Genomic DNA, 19,615 nt, shown 5'->3' on the forward strand with positions numbered 1-19,615 from the left:
TGTTTGAGTAACATCATTTGATCACGCCTTTTCTAACATTCCACATTACAAAATAGTGTTTTTTTTTATAGATAGAAAAAAAAAAAGTATGTGCGATTCATGCCGATATCGGATCAATATCGACCAATACGCAAGGCTGCAATATCGGTGTCATATCGGAAATGAAAAAGTTGTATCGGAACATCCCTAATCACAAGTTAGTATTTCAGATTGGGATTTCTGGGAAAAGTAATGGTGAGGTAGTGACGACCTTTACAGGACTGCATGAATGATAAAGATAACTTTTATTAGTCCCACTCACTTTTTTTTTTCTTCAGACCAAATTTAGTTTTTCAAAAATAGCTGTTGAAAACACAGATACAGAATCTTTTTTAAAACATAAATCTATATATTTTCATGTGCAACATGCATTTCACAGCATACCTGTCCAAAAAAAACAAGTTTCTTTCAAAATAAAAGGCAAGTCCAACATGAGAGACATTAAGTATTTATTTATTTTTTGACCAGCTGTCCGTGACCCACCCAGTACTGGACCGCGACCCACCAGTTGAGAATCACTGCATTAGTCCACTATTTCATTGCTGACTCAAAATATTTGGAACTGCAAGAATGAACATGAATATAATTATATATTGTCTAATTTATATTTGTGATTTCAACCAATCATAATTGACATATATATATATATATATGTCTCCCAGCCTTTTTTTTTAATGTGATGCCCCACTGAATGTATTTCACATAAAAAAAAAAAATTGTTCAAAAATAAAGTACGATAGTGCCATATGTATATATATTTCTATTTTTAATAAACTATAATGTTATTCTTATTTAAATATATATACATATTTTGTATAAATATGGCACTCAAACCGCACATACTGGTTTTTCATTACTCCTTGTGATGGTTGGTGGTGCTTTAGTTTGCTGGTTTTTGCAAAAAAAATAAAAATAAAAACATGCATATTTATCATTAAAAGATTGCTCTTTGTGGCTTGTTAACCTAAGACAAATGTGGATTTGGGGATAATTAAAAAAAAACAACCAGCTTGTATCTTAAAAAAGTAATGTCATGTGATATATTCTATGTCAAATGTGAAATAATATCACTCATTTATATTTACGGTGTAGGTGTGCCCAAATTTTGCAGTCAACCATTTTTAAGACAACAAAATGCACAAGAAGTGCTTTTAAGGTAATAATTGCAAGAATATGAATTAAATTACACATTGAATATGAAATTAATAGTTGAATTACAATGTTTGTGTATAATTCGATTGATAGAAATAAGAAAAAAAATGGACGGTTTCAACATTTTAACAGGCCTGACGTATTGATGAGATTTTCCTCTAAAATAAGCAACACAGGCCTGAAATCAGACCGATTAGTTGGTGTTTTCATTCATTTATTGATCATATTTACAAACAGTCTGAAGTGCAGTAAATCTAAAATATAATCCATATCTACTATACATTGCATTTTGGTTTGCAAATAGTTACAGAAGTATGAAACTACTGCTGTAAAATAACCTTTTTTATTTAAAATCAAGAACATAAATACCTTAGAGTAAGAAACAGACTATGGAAAATGGAGGAACATGTATTCGCTTTAAGAACTTAAGGTCTTTGTTCAGCTCTGTGTCAAGTCGCAGCTCACGTTTCTTCATGTCAGTACATCGTTGTGTTTCCACCTTCTTGAACCAAAGGACACGTCAGAAAAATACAAAAACCTAACTTTGGCAGAGTACTGAAGCCCGTCATTTACATTTATACAGATATGCACATTGTTTCAGTTCAGCGAGTAGTCTTACACAGTTTAAATATCTTTACGGTTGTTCTTTACCCTCGTTCACCCCTTTCCAGCAATAGTAGCACGAGCACAGTGCAGAGCTTCAGTACATTTTCCACAGTTTGACAAATCCACAAACTTCATGTCAACAACAGCGTTAGCAGAGAAGGAGTGTGTGTTTCCTGTTCTGTATTGTTTCGGTTTGTCATGAACGATGTAATTGAAGGTTGATTGACTTAATTTAAATAGACATCGATAAGAACAAAAAGAGAATAGGATTTCAGAAATCTTAGATCTTGATAATTACTTTATATGTATCAGGCTGATTTTTATTGTTATTATTGTCCTGACACCATTTTCTGAAATACGATTGAAATCGGAAAGATGAGCAGCAGAGATAGAAATACATACCAACAGTGATCAACAGTGAAAAACTCATTTTCTTGTAATAACAATGGCTAAAATTGGTTTAACATGTACAATCTGGAACAAATCTCTGCGTTTGTCCTTCAGTTACAAGCATGTCTGTCTTCATCACATCACAAAAATCACAAGTCCTCCCCCCTCCCCCTCCCCCTCCCAACAATCATGATACAAACATGAACTCCATAGCTTTTTAATTTAGTTTTTTTTTTTTTACATTAATCAAGTCTTGCATTGGAGGGAGACCAGTGAATGTGGTGCGGTGACTCCATTTAAGATGAGTCATTGATATAGGCACAACACAGCTACACACACTGATCTGCACAAACAGGCACATGTTTTTTTATGTGCCCGTATATGCACACACACACACACACACACACACACACGCAGACACACAAATTAAACTGTTTGTGGAGATGCGTGTACAAAGACACATGGAACTGAAAGTGTTCTGTTGAATATATCCGCTCCAAATGTTCTCGGCACAGTCAGATATCCCCCCCCCCCCGTTGTGGTTTTGCAAAGATGGCGAATCAATGAACACAAGTCTTTACAAAATAAAGGCCTCTTCTGGCCTAAGTTACTTCAAACAACCACTAGGTCCAGTCTCCTTCACCTCAGACGAGAAGTCTAGACAACTTAAGGCAGGTTAGGTGGTGTTTCTGTGGCAGGGTAAGCAGAGTTCACTCACTCTCTCATTTCTTAGTTTGCTTTTCAACCCGACGACTCTTAATAGCGCTTCACCCACTCCGTGTTGGGTGGGCTCCTCGGGCTGCAGTTTCCCATTAAGGAAGAGGAATTGGACGCAGCACCCTCCCAGAACATGGCGTCGCTGGGCTTGGGCGGGCTGGGGAAGGACCGCGAGCTGTCATCCAAAGAGGCTTGGTTGAGCGGAGGCGGGGGCAGCACCACAGAGCAGGTGTCACTGTCTGCTGAGCAGCTCTGGGAGGGCCACGGCCCGTTGTACCAGCAGTCCTTCAGACTGTCTGGCAGCATGTTGCTGGACGGGTTGCTGACTGGGCGGCCTGAGGAAGAGGAGGAGGGGAGAGGGCTGGAGCTAGGGGGTCGAGCTACTGAGGAGCGAGAGATTTGGTGGTGGTTGTTGTTCTTTTCCATGTCATCCAAACACTGGACTGGAATTGCTGGGGTAGCGAGAGAGAGGAGGGGAAAAGGAAATAGAAAAGATGAGAAAATGGGAAAGGAACTGGGCTTTAATTAAATAAAGTTCTTATTTTGTGTTTATTCCAGTTTACTTCAATGGTATGAAGTTATAAAAGAAGTTACAATGGGGAGGGAATGCATTATGATGAATTAAGGCTAAACCTTTGGATTGTTGTGACTGCATGTGGGGTCGATTATAATTATAATTGCGGAATTGATAATTAATTACAATTATGGCATCACTGTAATTTAAAAAAATCTAATGCGTTGTGATCGTAATGAAATTGCAATTGAGTTTAGATAATTGACTTTGTAATTGTCATGAAAATTCTATAAAAAATGTCAATTATAATTTAATGCAAAAAGTGGGGAACCATGTTACAGTTCTACACATATGTAATTGACAATTATTAAAATATGTTTCATATCAAGCTTTCCCACATTTTACCATTTAAAAAACATTAAAATCGAGGGGTATACTGACACAAAAGAGGCTCAGATGTCCACAACAAAAATATTAAAACCAATATTTTAATTGATTAGGAAGCTTAACAAGGTAACCAATATATAGTGAAAAAAATAGACGATAGATATTTGTTTTTACTGTATTTTACAGCTGATTTAGGACCCAGTTATCATAAGAGGTGCTAACAGAAAGAGGAAGAGGCAGGTTGACTTTTATTAGGTTATTTATTTCAGGGTCGGTAATTGTGATTAATTGTAATTTATCTTTATAAATTGAGAGCGTAATAGGACAAAAACAATTGTAATTGAATGAATGAATGAATGTTACAGAACAACGAGATTTAGATGAGAAATGGGATCACAACACAAGGAGAGGTGAGGGGAAAAAGGCAGGTTTTGTACTGAATTCCCTATTTGAGAATAAAATAGAAAAACTAGGAAAAAAAAAACATGCATTGAATTGTAATTAGAAAAAATGATGGTCACTTTAATCAAGATTGAATTGTAATTGAACATGGGTAATTGAAAATGTAATTGCAACAATTTCCGATTAAAAATACATTTTAAAATCTTGAATAATTGTTCTTTTTCAACAACTATATTCTCTACTTTCACTTTCTCAAATGTAAATCTAGTTCAAATAAAATGCAGTTTCAAGAAAAGAAAGAGAAAAAGGAAGAAAAATAAATAAATGTCATGTGTGGTTACATACATATAGGGTTGCAATTAAATTAAAGTGTAAAAAAAAAAAACATTGATTCCAAATGAGTGAATTAATGTTATAGTATGAAGACAAACAGTTGGCATTCCCATGATGTAACAAACCTGATCCCCCAGATTTAGATTCTATTAAAGTTTTGAAAATATTCTTTTGACAAAAAAACCTCCACACACACACACACACACACACAGAGCCAGATCATCATCTTCTAATCTATACACTATTCAGCAGTCATCATTCTTTCACTATAACATCATCATTATGCACCTCCGCTTTTTCTCAGACATTCTGTTCGTACATTGTCCATTCATCCATCCCAGCTCCGCTCTCAGATGGTCCCCACAGTTTATTTGAATAAAAAGTGATTCCAAAGGAGGGAACATGTGAAGAATACAAATGCACAGTATGACTGAACACACACACACAGCACTGCCTCATTCTCTTCTACCCTTTATTTCACTCCATGTGCCTCATCTAAGTTAGTGGATTACCTTTCAGTGCAGTAAACACAAGATTATTTATTTTCTAGCCATATTTGCTTCTAATTTTCACCTCCTGGTCGTCTGTTCTGACACTCAGAGGAATTGACGACAGCGCTAATCCCCCCTGGGGTTAGCATATATCATCAGAGGCGGAGCATGATGGAAGAATGGATCCATGTGTGATGTCCTTTATCAAAGTGTTTGATAATATCCCCGTCTTATCACTCTCTTCAATAAAAGTGCACTGAGTAACAGCAGGAGAAGTTCTCCTGTTGAACAGCACTTCTCATCTCGCACATTTTGGTGTTATTAACGAGAATGCCATTTCAAGTCCTTCTACTTTACATTTTTAATAATTAATCAATTGGCTTAATTCAAAATATATATACACATTTTAAAACAGGAAATACAAACGCTTCAGCTAAAATACAGGCTGGTTAAAAAGTAGTTTGCTGATATTTTACTAACCTGAAACCATATTTATGAGAATTTAAAAAAATAATTCATTGATGATATATTTCCCATTAAAAAAAAAAAAAAAAGTTTTATGTTGTTTGTAGTTATATTTCTACCACAGGTTCCAAATTTGATTCTACAGTCAGTGTGGAGCAGGGTTGGGGCCAGTTACAATTACATTTTCAATTACTCGTGTTCAATTACAATTATTTTGTATCCTCAGAAAGTCAATTACAGTTACTTTCTCATGTACTAAAGTTCAATTACAATTCATAATTACAATTACTGAGCCTGAAATAAATAAACTAATAAAAGCTAATGTTCTTCTTGTGTTAGCTTTCTGTTATGATAACTGGTCCTAAATCAGCTGTAAAATACACTAAAAACTAATATCTATTAAATAAGTTATTTCCTATTTAATAGTTACCTTGTTAGGCTTCTTAATCAATGAAAATTTAGGTCTTTAATATTTTTAATGTGGCCATCTGAACCTTATTTGTGTTGATTATTATAATTTTTTTAAGGGTAAATTGTGTGAACGCTTGATATGATGAAACACATTTTAATAATTGTTAACTACATATATGTAAAACTGTACATAGAACTGTAACATGGTTCCCCAGTTGTGCTCAATTAAAATTCAATTATGATTACAACAGCAACAAATTGTTAAAATTACTATTATAACCACGCTATCATTTTAATTATCAATTACGCGATTACAATTACAATTTACCCCAGCCCTGGTGTGGAGTATAAGATCAAACAACTGCAGTGGGTCAAAAAAAATGTAAATATTGGCTATATATATATAGATTTATTGAAATGTAAATGGTAAAGTGTATTTTTCAAACATTAATGTTGCTTAGAAAAAGAAAAACAAATGAGAAAAGGAAGCTGCTTTTATAAAGCAAAATAAAAAAAATAAATAGAATTGATTATCCAGCATTTATTGTGTTGTGTCTCACCTTGTCTCGTCTCAGTGACTGACGGCTTGAGTCTCTTGATCAGGCCTGACTGGAGTGTGAGCTCCGCATGAAGACGGTTGACCTCACAGCACAGACCTTTGTAACTGTGCTGCATGCTTCTCTCTCTAAAAGACATCACAACATTTCACTCTACACTTTCACCTGACACATGTCCAATACTGTAAAATACTACCACACACAGACATTTGCCTCCAAATGATTTAAATTCAAGCACCATAAGGTAATCTCCTGAGCTAATACAGGTGTGAACAGGGCAGCAGATTTCCCTGTGTGTTATAGTGACAGCAGCATTTATTTATTTATAACACTATCCGTAATGTGCTCATTTTACAGGTGGGAATAATTGCTTAGCACCCTAAAATCCCTCTATAGGAACACAGTTAGGACTGCAGATGAATCTTGAGTTTAACTCTGGATGATTTATTGTTAAGTCATCCTGAAACACTGGCCGTGTTATGAAAAGAAGGGGCTAAAAAATGACAAATGGAAATGATATTAAATCTATAACACCTAAAAGCTGTAGAGTAAAGATGCTAAATCTCAGCAACACGTTAACATTTTAACACTTGCCAAATGAAAAAAATACAATATGGCTGGTAAACAAAACTATTTTTCATCCCAAAAAAAAAGGCATGTTTTTTTGCAATCTTTTTAAAATAAAGACAAGTTGAAATCGTCAATTGGAAATGTATTAGCAGAGCTGAAAGATCTGATCATTCTGCAGATGTACAAAGCAACATATCCTCCTCTAGTGGCCACCAGGGACCAATGCAAGCAAATAACAGTTAAAGCAGAGAGTGACAGATTCACTTTTATTTAGTTATTTATTTAAAAAAAAGGTCAAGCCTGGCAACAAACTCTGCTTTGTTTGTTGGTAATGAATAATTAAATAAATAAAAAATATCTGACCTCTGCACTGGCAACAAAAGGTGTTCTCTCAGTATCAGGAGTGATTTAATCCTCTGATGATTTCATAAATGATTTATGGTGAATTTAAAGCATGACCTGCACTTATGTACTTGTGCAAAGCAGTTCACCAGTGTTCAGTCACAGAAGATGTGCAGTTTTTGTACAAGCAAAAGACAAAATATATGGGATCTAAAAGAGAGCAGCTGCACCGAAAGATCAGATCTGCTGTGCCATTAGCTCAAAGGTTTCACATTTGATCATTAAAGCTGCAGTATGTAGAATAAATGAAACTGCTATGGATGCAACCGCGATGCCCCCTCCCCTTCCTGTTTCGAACATGACATACTTCCTGTTTCCCGTGCACATCTGTTATTCTGTCTGCTAGCACTCTCCATCTTACAGTGTCGCTTCTCTACGTTGTTATTCCTTTTTTGGCTTGTTTTGCTATGTAAGCAGTTGCGCCTTATACTGCGATGAGGACTTTTCCTGTTGGAATGTCCACCACTGCACCTTCACTACCTACAGGACATGAACTCGCTTTGACTTTTGTCGGGCAGCCAATAGTAAGGCCAATAACAGCTCATGGATCAATCTGCTTGTAAAACAATCCCTGATTGGCTGAAAGCGAGCATCCCGCTCCTTGTTTTCTAAAGCTTGATAACAGAGACATGAGCAGGCTCAGAGGTCCAGAGTACTCTCAGAACACTTTGAATTACAATACGCTCAAAGGTCATTATGTATTTTTGACCAAATGACACCAAAGAAATTACATACTGCAGCTTTCAGAGCTGAGATAAATTAGTTTAGCCCTTTATTTATCACTAAATACAAAGTAAAACTGAATACATTATACCAATGCATTAAAACATTTGTTTTAGAACATATAACCAGGAACAAGGCTTGTCCCCATGGATAAGATTGTATTTACTTACATTAAATTACATGAGAGAAATTTACAATTTTATTCTGATCTAGACTGTAGCTAATCTTCATGGGCATGTTATTCACAATACCTTGCATTATAATCTGCGTCACTCGACTGGTCCAAATCTGGTCCGTTAAGGTCATGGGGTTCCTCCTGAAACAAAGGTAAATCATATCAAATCAGGACTGGGTTGAAAAAAAAAAATGTAACAATTTGAATTGATTTTCCTTTGATTGTCCCTATATTCATTAATAAAATTCTAAAAATCGATCATTTGATGCGTCTTTTCTACTGTGTGTAATGCAGCCTGCAGTTTGAAGTCGAGTAGATCTTGCGAAGGCAGATGTCTGGATGCATGAAACCATATTTAAGATGTGCAACATGACGTGAAATATTGAGGAAAAAACAAAACTCTGAAACAGACATCGCACAGAAACGCAGTCTGCAAAGATGTGGGACCTCAAACAAACGCAGCTAGAGAAGACATTTGTTTGTAAGTCACCAGGAAACTCTGCAAGCCAAGAAAAGTGCAGATTATATAACTCATCACCTATAGCTCATTTATTTCACATACAGTATTTAGAAGCATAAACAACATTGATAAATATGTTGAATATATCCCTCACTCTATCATAATGTATGATGTGTCATCATCAATTGTAACACATTTATTTAATAGTGGCGGTGAAAAAAAATAAATCGCAGTTTTATTATTGACGAATACGAATCGATTCTTACATTTCCAGAGGTCCATTATTTACATGTTGTAAATTGTAACGTATTCTTGACGCTCCACTAGGGCTGTGACCTATTTCAGGGGGGCCGAGGACCTCAATAAACCAACCAGTCTGTACTAAGCTACAGAAAGTTTGGTCTATTTCCATTTAAGTTTCCATAAAGACTCAAAGTACCGGTATTAACCTGCTGTCCTATGACCACAGAACCATTTTAAAGCTAAATAATACAATAAAATTAATAAAATCAATAATACAATTTGGGCATTTATTTACAAGAGTGGCCTTTATTTAACAAGGACAGATTTCATAAAAATAAAAAAATGGAATATTTCCATAACTTTATACAGTATTGAAGGTGAGGTGAGGTGTTACTTAAAAGAAAAGTCAAATAATTCAACAGCTGCCATATTAAATAGATGATCAATGATCAGCAATAATCAAAAGTCGATTCAATTATAATTAAAAATCAAAAATCGATTTGAAATTGAATCAAGACCTCAATAATCGGAATTGAATCATGAAAATGGGATGATTAACCACCCTTATTATTTAATAAAACCATGTATTTATTCCTAACTGAAATCTCCTTAATCAAAAATAGAATTAAATCGCAAATTGAATCAATCGGCCCTTGTGAATGGAATCCAATTGATTTGTAAAACCTGAATTGATATTCAGAACTAATTTAAATAAATGTGTAGAAGTTTTTTCTTTTTTTTCTACAAAGACAAAACACATTTGTACTTACAAATGATCAATCCAAATTCATTTTCCTGTGATTTTCAGCCACACATCATGTTTTGTTCGTTTTACAGACTTTACAGTCTCTCAAAACCCCAATCAATTCTTTCTCTTACCACGCTTTTCTCCAGCAGTCGACTGTTTTCCAGAGTCACTCTCTCCAGCTCCTCTTGTAGTTTGTTGATCTTAAGCTCAGTGTTGGCCCGGTCCACCTGCCAGTATTCTTGTGGGCTGTTCATGCTCCTCATCACTGGTCAGAAAAATGTAAAAAAAAAAAAAAAAAAAACCCCCCAGACAAACCATAATTGTTGTTTATATCCTGTTGTTCATAAGTAAATGTTATTATTTACAATTAATAAACAGTTATAAAACTGAACAATTATTTAATATTTCATGTATTCATTAGCAATTACTGTGAAATAAGGTTTTTTTTCTTAGAACAAGGCATTTGAAGGAGTAGGTGTTCCATCTGTACCTTGGCTGATATCCATCTCTGTCCTCAGCTGAAGCAGCTCCAACTCTTTGGCCTGGAGCTGCTCAGTTAGCAGTCTCTCACTGTCACTCTTCTCCTTTTTCTGACAAAGAAAAATAAAACAATAGCAGGAAGAAAAAAAAAAAAAGACTTAGTTCATTTCATTTTATTTATATGTTTGAATTAGGACCTTACAAATGAATCAATGTGTCAGCAAACAGGGTCGACAGTTGTGGTCAAACATTTACGCACACGTGTAAAGAACACAATGTCATGGCCGTCTTGAGTTTCCAATCATTTCTGCAACTCTTATTTTTCTGTGATAGAGTGATTGGAACACATACTTCTTTGTCACAAAAAAAAACATTCATGAAGTTTAATTCTTTTATGAATTTATTATGGGTCAACTGAAAATGTGACCAAATCTGCTGGGTCAAAATGATGCATACAGCAACATGAATTAGCTATTTTTGAGATTTAAAAGGGTGTGTCAATGAAATTAGCTTCATGGCATGGCCTCTTAACTTCTTGTGAGTGATTATGAACGACTACAGCTGGTGACTTCTCATTTGATACAATCAATAGACCCGCCCACAAACGCGACAATAGGAAAGTCAAAGGAGCTCAGACGGCCATGACATTATATTCTTTACAAGTATATGTAAACTTTTGACCACAACTGTAAATATGCCAAAGTTAGCACACTAGCTAAATTTCATCCGTTGTCCTAAGGCTGGTAAATGTGATATACAGTTGAACAATAACATTTAACATACAGTTAAGCAACATCACACAATGAGACAAACATTAAACTGACTGACGACAGAAAACATGATACCACACATACTATTTACAATAAAAAAAAATTAAAAAACAACAGTCAGGAGTTTAAAGATCCCAAGAAAAAAAGTACATTATCATCTATGGGTGCATGATTGCTTTTTTTTCAACCAATTTTTGAGAATTGCTTTGAAAGTTTGGTATTTGCCACAGTTTCTGATGTTTTCTGGAAACGTATTCCATAATTTAGTGCCTCTGATAGACACCACCATTTGGCAAAATTTAGTCCGGTGCCTTTGTACTACACTCTCCGATCCTTAATCCAGTGTTAGATTTTTTTTATTTTTTTTTTAAACATATAAAATCCGTTAAACAGGGAAGGGCAAGCCCATTTATACCTTTAAAAACCAACTTTCAAAATCCAATATGTTGTACTTGGTTAGAATATTGCAATAATGATACTGCAAAGTCTTCTTGTTAAGAGCTTTCAAAGTTTTCTTAAAAGACATTTAAAAGGTTTCAAAATGATCTCAGTTGTCCGGGACTTTCCTCCATAAGATGAAGAGAAATATATATATTTTTGCAACATATACAAATATAAAACAAATGAATACTATACCAGTTTGTTCAGCTCCATCAGGAGATCCTCCTTCTCGATATAGATACCACGGTAAGCACTAAAGGCCTTGTTCACGTACTGCGGGCCCTCAGAGGGAGGAGCATCTGGTTTAAAAAGCTACAGTGTTGGAGAAAGTGAGGAAGCGTTAAATACATTATTAAACAGATGGATACTATCAACATAACACATCTACAACATATTTCCCAAAGGCTAGAATTATGTACCTTTTCTTCAAGCTGCTTAACCCTCTTCCTCAGCTGCGTGTTTTCTCGTTCAGTGTCTCTGAGCCTCTTCTTGATGTCCTCATAGGCTGTGACCAGGGCGAAGTGGGACGCGACAGACTCGTCTCCAGCACACACCGACACAGGACTCTCACCAGTGGCTGTGTAGGCTGTCTCATGTTTAAGGATGCAAATGTCATCATCCAATGCCAGAGGGTCCATGTCTGCACAGGCCTACGCTGTAGCAGATAAAGGACCTGAAAGCGACATAGAAGTGAAATGTTTTACATAGGTTAGTCACATATGCAGCGGGAAAGGATTTAAAAATATATATTAATAGATAATAAGAAGATTAAAACATGTTTTAGTAGATGAACAGCATTTTAAACTCATTTATTTTATCTTTAGTTAACCACATTTTTCTTTTTCCCTATATAAAGACAAGCCTTAGACATGGATTACTGACATGAAGCATGACGCAGGGCAACAGATTAATGAACATATAAAACACCCTGTGTGGGTGAATTGTAAAGTAATAATCTTGTATTATCTTTGAACTAAGTAAAATCATAATCTTAAATTATTTTCTAACCTTTTCAATAGATAAATTGTTATGTATTAAATATAGTTCAAAAATAAATCTGTATTAGATAAATGATCAAAAATGAAAATCAAACACCTGTCTTAGATGTATTATTTAATGATGTTTTAAAATTTTATCATACTTGTTTTTTTTGTTTTTGATGAATGTAATGGTATTCATTAATTAATGTGTGTGATATAACAGGTAACATTAGATATTCATTATATTTTTGTCATTTATCAAACAAAATAAAATTATTTCAACATAATCTAACCAAAGATTAAACTAGTCCCTTAAAGCACAACCTTTATCTACCTTTTAGATACATAAAATAAAAAAAACATCCACAATAATGATGTTGTTGATTATGTTACATGAAATGCATGTTACGATGCAACAAAGACATTAAAAATTAGGTTTTTCACTAATTTGAGGGATTTTGACATGTAAATATGTTTAAACCCCAAAATGTTAGACCGGCTCAACATTCACGTTTAAAGTATAAAAAGGGCAAGCTCTTAACAATTACTTCATAAGCACCGTAAGCACATAAGCTAACCAGAACATAATATCTATTTTTTTACCAAGTAAAAAGTGTCCACAAAGAGACACAAACAATGCATGACGTCCGTGAACATGACTAGCATAAGGCTGTTAGCTTCAAAAAAACATTGTCGACAACTGGAAAACGCAAGCTATGCTACATAACAACAATACACAATCTAAAACGCAACCTATACACATTGTCTAGGTAAACAAAACACATATAAAAGCAGCTGCAGAGGTATCACGATTGATCCCGTACGGTGATAAGGGCTAGCTCAGCTCAGCTAGCGTCCTCTGGCTAGGTAAAGCCAAACGAAACCCTTGTGTTTCACTCCCAAATGTTACCAACCGTGTTAGATACAGTCTTCAAATAGACGTCGAATAGCTACGAAGGGTTATCATTTACTCTTGAGAAACAGAAAGTGATGTCGCGGAGAAAACAAAGACATTGGCTCCGTGTCTGCTCTGAACTGACAGGTAAAGAAACAAAAACTTCCGGGAGTCACTTGACTGCTGAAGTCCTTTCACAATAAAACGGAAATTACAAAGATTCTTTCAAAATAATCATGTTAAATTTTTGGTTTAACCTTACAATCTTTTTTTTTCTTCTTTTTTCTATTGTGTCTTAAAAAAAAAAAAAAAAAATTGTGTGTTGTATTTTTCTATTATTCTATGTATATAATATAATAAAATATATCAATGAATAAAACATACTACTCATTGTAAACTCAAACTTTACATTATATTAAATGACTTAGGAGTGTAATGATGTTCCTCATTAAAAATTGTCCAACATCAGGGCTGTTTTTTTTTTTCATAAATATTCAGTCACAAGGTAACAAAATCCTATAAATATGTGTGATACTTCCTGTGGGATAGCAGAAGCAAAAGGTTGCTTTTGGTAATTGTTGCTAATGATGGGGGTTATCTATACATATACGACACTATCTAATACTATTTTTATTTATTATTTTCAATATATATATTTTTAGAAACATTATAAACGATACTGCGCAGAACCCTCAAGCTCCCAGGCCTCTGGACCCAAACTTGAAGGAAAAAGAGACCGCCACCTATATATATATATATATATATATATATATATATATATATATATATATATATATATATATATATATATATATATATATATATATTTTTTTTTTTTTTTTTTGGCTGTTTATTTAGTTCTTAGAATTCAACACATGGTACATAGTGTAGAAAATAGTGGAAATACATAAAAAAAGTCTTTATTGCAAAATTAGTCTCTCAAATTTTCTTTGCAACTTCGCATAAAAAAATTATTTTCTCACATCTATGACTTTCTTTCTCATAATTATATCTTTGTAGTTCATAATCATGACTTTTTTTTTCATAATTATGACTCTTTAGGACTTTTCATGGTGATTTTACATTTTTTTTTAGTGGCGTTAATGGGCTTCCATGCATAGGAAATCATGTCAAATTGGGCAGAATATAAGTTTGAATAGATTTAGGGTGATTTTCAGCTGTGGCTGGAGAGTCTCACTACATGATTTTTTAATAAACATTTTATTAGCTGAACGAAATGCAGTTGAACGGACAATTTAAGGGTGACGTCATTGACCCCAATGCTTCTGACGGGACCCAATCTGGCATCCCTTCGTTAACAAACCGGAAAGACTGTGATAAAGAACATACTACTGCACTGACTCTCAAGGGGGAAAAAAACTGGGACTGAGAAAAATATGAGCGAGGTAAGCAAGCCTAAAGCTTCATATTAACACAACTACTATATCCCGAACTTTTTGAATAAGCTAGTGTCAGTGAACGGTCGTCCTACTGACATACCAATAGTTTTACTGAACATATTTGTTAGCATACCGCGGAGTGACTATCTGTTTTTGTACAAGCATATACGATATAGCCCTCAATTATTGCACTTTTCTACCATTCAACTCTTGATAAAGTAAGTAACACGTGGGAGTACGTCTTTAGAAATATTTGATAATCAATGTAAACATCTGGACGCTAATTAGCTTAATTGCTGCTACCTGATGGCTGGCTATCGGTACGTAATAGTGTCAATAGACCGGTGTAGAGTAGAATAAACCTACCGTGAACGTTTACTACGGTATGCGTGCATGCGCGTCCGTCATTTTGAAAAAAAAAAAAAAAGTAATAAACTTTCCTTTAATTTTTAAGGTTTGGGTTTATCATAGTAAGAAAAATTAAGGCAGCAAAATACTGTACATATACGAGTAAATATTTACTATGCTATTAGTGCGCATGCGCCTGTAGAAGGCTTTCCACACGTCGGATTATTTTTCACTACAACGGCAGTCTATCCGTACTCAGCGCTCCTCATTGGCCAGTTTAGGTCACGTGCTAGGTGCACCACGTGACTTAAAGTTCCGTCAGTTTTATTTTAGCTCATATTTATTTTTAGCTACCGCGCTAACCCTAACCCAGGAAATACCCTAAAATGTTTATTCTTTTCATATATGTATTTTAAAAGGTGGACTTTGCTGTCTTAAATGTGTTAAAATGAAAAAAATATATATGTCAAAAGTGGGATTCAAACCCACGGCAGCGGAAGGAAGAATCCTTGAGTCTAGGCACCTTACTTGGCGATATCATAGGCACATTATGCATATGTAGAAAAGGTCCGGCAACGTCATCTTTCATACTGATAGGCTGCCTGTATATAAATATACGTATTACGTGCTAGGAGGCACTTCCTTTAAAGTATTGCGGAAATCGAACAAAATGGAAAAAAAAGTTAATTCTTTTTTTTTTTTTTTTTACATAAAGTTGTCTTAATATTATGACCAGATACCTTATATAATTTATCTAATATTATCTGACTGAATTTGATACAAAAGAACTGCAGAGCAGAGGCTTTAAAGTTGACTATTTATATCTGTTTTAATCCCTTTGGCCATTTTTAAACTTGTTTAAATCCACAGGTTAGGTCATACTATTACTACTAATTAAAAAAGAAAAAAAAAACATTCAAAGATCCAGATTATAGCTTTCTGTTTGTTTCTATTTCATTTGGATATGTGATGTGGGCTAAATATTTGCAATAAAATGTTTGTTTTTTTTTTTTTTTATAATGTAAAATGAGCTGAATAATTAAAACATTTACGGTGCATCTCTTTTTCACAGTAAAAGCTGCACAACTCAAGTCTATAATGGCTCAAAGAGAAATATGTGACATCAGCAGCTTCTCCAAGTTCTCCTCCCATTGTAAGTTCATCACGTAAACTCAATATCTGATCCTATAATTTTTTTTTTATCAAGTTATTTTCTAAAATTTCATTAAATAAAATGCTTATCTTTCATTTTCACTTTTTAAATTTACATATGTTTTTTTTTTTTTTTTTTTTTTTTGCATTATTCTAATTAATATTTGATGCAAACATGATATACTTTGCGAGGTTGTTTCAATTTTTTTCTTTTTAACACCTGCCCGGTTAGTGTGTTCATGTAACGCTTAGATTTAAAATGTGTTGAACGATGTAAAATGCATCGCTCAATTTTGCCACCATCTCTTTGCAGTGTTTTCAGAAGCTGAAATAGTGATGAAAGAAATCGAGCATCTGATCCAGTTGTGTACATCAACAGAGCAGTCCACCCAGGGACGGCACTCAATGGTATGCTCCAACATCAAGACAATGACTCATACGCAGAAATAACCCAGTATAACCAAACACACTTGACCTTAAGGACATAAGATCTTTGTTTTATAATGGTATACAATGTTTGTTTTGGTTACTCTTTTCCTCATAGCTCTCCGACGCGATGAGAAGTAAGTCAGATGATCTCACTTTTGCTGCTGTTGCATAGCAACACAGTTTTTACTTTTAGCCACAAATGTCTTTGTATCCAAGCAGAATTGTCATCGGTATAAATGAAAGTTTTCTAATGCTTAACGATCACTTTGTATTGAAGGCGAATCCTCTTGATATTTGTTACATTGTCTTCTCACAAAAATCAATCAGAAACTATTTTCTTTAATCTCTGAAGCTATATATATATAAATATATATGTATATATATTACATTTTTAATTAATATTTATTTCATTTAATTTTTGATATCATTTTATATATTATATTTTGTTTATTTTCTAAATATTTAAGTGTTGTTTGAGAAAGCAGCAAAGTCAAAGCTACCCCATTAACAGTAGATTCTGTAGCTTTCATTTAGATAATTAGAAAGTTTTAATTAGCGGTGGGAACCTCTGGATACGATATGATACGCAATACAAAGCTCACGATAATGATTATTTCACACAATGACGATACTGCGAATATCGATATATTGGTCAGAAATCAATCTACGATAATCCGACATAACAAGAAAAAAAAGATTAAGTGAAAAAATACAATTTTTATTTTATATTTCTGAAAGACAGTACATTGAAAGTGTCCTATGAACAGTGACACTATTTTAGTGCAACATTTCTGTAAATAAGTGTCGACATACCAATGTAAACGAATAAGTATCTCCAAGAGTGCTTTCTATAAACAAAACATAGGGTCTTTCTTACCAGTGACACCAGTATAGTGCAATATTCCAGCAAACAATATATTGGTTCCTTCAACAAACAGTGACTCAATTTCTGTGTGTACCTGCACATTTTAGTGAAAAAGCAGTAAAGGTTTTGGAAAAAAAAATCAATACTTAGCGCAAGCATATCGATAATTGATTGCGCGAAAAAAATACATGTCACGATATATTGCCGTATCGAGATATCAGCACACTCCTAGTTTTAATAGCACAATGGTTTTGAAATAACAATGGAAAGGATTTTTACAAAACAGCTTTTAGGAGGGACTTCAGAGAGTAAATAAAAATCTCAGATGGAAATATTAAAATTAATAGCATACATGGTTTCCTTTCTTTTAGTGTAGCATTGTGGAATATTTAAGCAATTCTTTATTTATTGAGTTTTGGTCCCTTTAAAGTAGGAGCTAGAAACAAATGGTCCTGTTCCTACTCTTTCACTCAATGACTGTAAGGATATTTAAAGCTGAATATTTGCACTTATTAAAGCGCATCATGACCCACATCAGGGTTGGGGTCAATTATAATCGTAATCACATAATTGATAATCAATAAAATTATATCATAATTTGTTGCTAGCTTAATCATTATTAAATTGTAATTGAGTTTAGATAATTGCCTTTGCAAATGTAATTGCCATAATTATAATTTAATGCAAAACTGGGGAACCATGTTACAGTTCTATGTACAGTTCTACACATATGTAGTTAACAATTATTGCAATATGTTTCATATCAAGCTTTCACATATTTGACCATTAAAAAAATAATTAAATCGAGAGGTGTACTGACACACCAAAACTAATAAAACCTATATTTTCATTGATTAGGAAGCTCTAACAAGGTAACCAATAGATATAAAATAAATTAGATGATATATATTTGTTTTTAGTGTACAGTATTTTACAGTTAATGTAGGACCCGTTAGCATAAGAGATGCTAACAGAGAGCTAACACAAGAGGAAGTTTAACTTTTATTTGTTTTTTTTCTATTTAGTACCTAGTGTGTATTTTTTGAAGCCCAAACAGACTGAAGCAATATGATTAAACTTGTATGATTGAGAAATTGGGGTGGGATTAAATAAGCCTTTCTTTTTCCCATTCTCTTTTGAGCAAACATATTATTACAATTATAAGTATGGATCTTATATATTATTTTGAACATGTGATAGTTTTTCTCTGTTGGAGGTTCCCTGTACACAGAGTTTTTTTTGTTTTTTGTTTTCTTGTCCTTGCTTGAAAAAATAGGAAAATAAATGAGGTTATTTATTTCACACTGAGTAATTGTGATTTATTGTAATTTAACTTTAGTAATTGAGAACACAATTGTAATTGACTTTGTGAGGATTTTTATTTATTTATCTAATTGTAATTGAAAACATTTCTGGTCACTGTAACCATAAGTGAATTGTAATTGAACATGGTGAATTGAAAATGGAATTGTGGCTGAAAAATGTCATTGACCCCTGACCCACATCATATGGGTTATGGTGTTTCAGAGCCAAAGTCCTGTAAATAGTGTCAATGTGTGAATATTTATGGATGTCTCTATTGTTTTGGTGACAGATTCAACAGAAGGATCTGGTCAACATAAAGGAGGTTGGAGAGACCTTGGTCATAGAGGGGTTCAGATTTGAGAGTGCAGCGAGCAGGGAGGACTTGAGAGGTCGGTGTGAAACGGCACAACGCCAGAGCGGCACATAAGTTCACCCAAAATGTACCGTTATTTCCTCAAAGATTACTTACTGAGTATGTAAATATGTCAGTTGTCACTGATCAGTTTGTGCGTAGATAACAGCTTGCTAAGTAGATGGTATCATTTTATTATAATTTCTTTTTTCAAGTATTAATTGTTGTCTAATGTCAGTGACTGTCACTCTTTATGGAGTTTTGTGCCACAGCACTATGCCTTCTTTTTTGCAATTCTTTAAGATGTTTCTGTTCTTTTGTTCGGGTTTTTAGTTGGCAAGGAATGATATGCATTTAATTCTTTTTCTAAATAAATAGAAAATTGAAAGAATATGAACCCCAAATATGTGTTT

The 19,615-nt window shown here is 33.9% G+C and overlaps 1 protein-coding gene and 1 long non-coding RNA gene across 2 annotated transcripts; one reads left to right on the forward strand and one right to left on the reverse strand.

Annotated features, from left to right (window-relative positions):
* Positions 1-1,392: 1,392 nt before the first annotated feature.
* On the reverse strand, positions 1,393-13,527 carry azi2 (5-azacytidine induced 2). Its single transcript, XM_028471567.1, has 8 exons — positions 13,371-13,527; positions 11,896-12,149; positions 11,672-11,788; positions 10,276-10,375; positions 9,917-10,050; positions 8,411-8,475; positions 6,468-6,592; positions 1,393-3,356 (listed from the first exon to the last, which is right to left on the reverse strand). Exons 2-8 carry the CDS (start codon positions 12,112-12,114, stop codon positions 2,944-2,946), a joined length of 1,173 nt encoding a protein of 390 aa, XP_028327368.1. The 5' UTR covers positions 12,115-12,149; positions 13,371-13,527; the 3' UTR covers positions 1,393-2,943.
* A 1,114-nt stretch (positions 13,528-14,641) lies between these two features.
* Positions 14,642-19,279, forward strand: LOC114478473 (uncharacterized). The gene is made up of 4 exons (XR_003675859.1): positions 14,642-14,757; positions 16,172-16,252; positions 16,565-16,659; positions 19,140-19,279. It is a non-coding gene; the product is annotated as an uncharacterized LOC114478473 (long non-coding RNA).
* The last annotated feature ends 336 nt before the right edge of the window (positions 19,280-19,615 follow it).

The sequence above is a fragment of the Gouania willdenowi genome, chromosome 16 (genome assembly GCF_900634775.1).
Source record: "Gouania willdenowi chromosome 16, fGouWil2.1, whole genome shotgun sequence".
NCBI classification, from domain to species: domain Eukaryota; kingdom Metazoa; phylum Chordata; class Actinopteri; order Blenniiformes; family Gobiesocidae; genus Gouania; species Gouania willdenowi.

Excerpts from the sequence above, each read along its gene's own strand:
- azi2 (XM_028471567.1), bottom strand. The coding sequence starts at position 12,114 with ATGGACCCTCTGGCATTGGATGATGACATTTGCATCCTTAAACATGAG. Across the intron at positions 10,376-11,671 it reads TGATGGAGCTGAACAAACTG|AAAAAGGAGAAGAGTGACAG; the intron begins GTATAGTATTCA and ends TTTCTTTGTCAG. Across the intron at positions 6,593-8,410 it reads GACGCAGATTATAATGCAAG|AGAGAGAAGCATGCAGCACA; the intron begins GTATTGTGAATA and ends GATGTCTTTTAG.